Source organism: Cystoisospora suis, assembly GCF_002600585.1.
Source record: "Cystoisospora suis strain Wien I chromosome Unknown contig_4783, whole genome shotgun sequence".
Classification (NCBI taxonomy): Eukaryota; Apicomplexa; class Conoidasida; order Eucoccidiorida; family Sarcocystidae; genus Cystoisospora; species Cystoisospora suis.
Genome location: NW_027157575.1, coordinates 7,375 through 8,815, shown reverse-complemented (window position 1 = coordinate 8,815; position 1,441 = coordinate 7,375). Strand labels below are relative to the sequence as shown.

The 1,441-nt window shown below is 42.3% G+C and overlaps 1 protein-coding gene across 1 annotated transcript in view; it reads left to right on the top strand.

Moving 5' to 3' along the window:
• Positions 1–38: 38 nt before the first annotated feature.
• The window catches only part of CSUI_008511 (anti-silencing asf1 family protein), a gene marked incomplete at its 5' end in the record, with an annotated part of 4,840 nt that continues 3,437 nt past the window's right edge, over positions 39–1,441 (top strand). The window contains 2 exons of the mRNA XM_068068640.1: positions 39–494; positions 1,248–1,354. Coding sequence (XP_067919386.1) covers positions 39–494; positions 1,248–1,354 — 563 coding nt within the window. The remainder of the gene's footprint in view (positions 495–1,247; positions 1,355–1,441) is intronic.

Sequence of the window (1,441 nt, the reverse complement as noted above, 5' to 3'; positions counted from 1 at the left end):
TATAGATGAATGGAACGAATGCTTTCCTGTCAGTGAGTATGTCTCCCTTTGTATTTGAAATTTGCTTCGAGGCCCTCGCGCCTCTGAAAGAAGATCTAGAATGGAAGGTCGTCTATGTCGGCTCTTCAGAGTGCGCTATCAAGCGAAAGAAGAAGAAATCTTCTTCTTCTTCTGCGACTTCGTCCTGTCAAGAAGACGTCAATGCTAAGAAGGGATCTTCATCTTCTCAACACACCTCTACCACTATAGAAGAGGAAGAAGGGATGGAGACACGACCACCGAGTCGAGGAGTGTGTGAAGAGGGAGACAAGATAGAAAGAGAGAAGAAGACGATGAATGGAACAGCAAGTTCAGAGAAAAAAGATGAAGGTGAAGATGAAGAAGAAGAACAAGGAGGGGGGGGTGATCTTCTTCTGGATTCGGTCATGTTGGGACCGATTGAACGAGGTGTCTTAGCCTTCGAGTTTGCTGTAAATCCTCCTGACTATACCAAGGTGAGAAGAAGATGACGATGGATAGAAGGAAGAAGAAACGTAAGCCGAAAGACAGTGACTGAGCTGTCTTTCTTTATCTTTCTTTATCACATCTTCTATCACTTTGTCATTTCTCCATTCAGAAACCTCATTTTTCTTCGTCTTAGTTGCTTCTCTCTCTCTCTATGGAGATATGTGTATCTATGATATTCCATGAAAGGACTGTATGCAAGTGGATAGACGTTTGTATTCCACATAGAAGCAGAGGTAGATATGTACTTATATAAGGCGAAAGATGCTGCCTCATTCAGACTGCGCGGATGTGTCTTAAGGAGGAATCTCTTTTCTTCTTTTTCTTCTTCTTCTTTTCAGTTCAAGTAGAAAGATTTCGAGGGGGTGCCTTTGTATGTTAAGGATGAAACTTTATGACGATGACGAATAAGGCTATAGACGGGTGATAGATAGAGGGAAAAGAAAGAGGAGAAAGAAAGAATGAATGGACTTTCTGTGAGACACCAAGAGATTCACGATAGGAGGAGATTTCTCGTCTCCTCGCTCCATTCTCCTACCTCTGCTTCTATACATCATAGGCCTCTTTTCTTTTTCTTTCTCCATTCTCTCTGACAGACTCCTCGTACATCTCTTCTTTTCTCGTCTTCGTCTTCTTGTCTATTCATCGTATGCCTCTCTACTCCTTTTCATTTTCTTCTTCTTTCTCTTATGGGATACATACTTCAACCTTCTCTTTCATCTTTCTTTCTTTCTTTCTTTCAGATGAGAGATGTGAATAGCGTGGTAGGCATGCAGGCTGTCCTTGTATGCGCGCTGTACAAGCAGCAGGAGTTCATCAGGATCGGCTACTATCTCAACAATGCATACAGGTATCAAAGTAACACCTCTTCTTCTCTTAGCATCTCGCTCGCAGATGGTCCTTGATTCTTTGAGACTTCTTTCTTTCTCACTCTTTC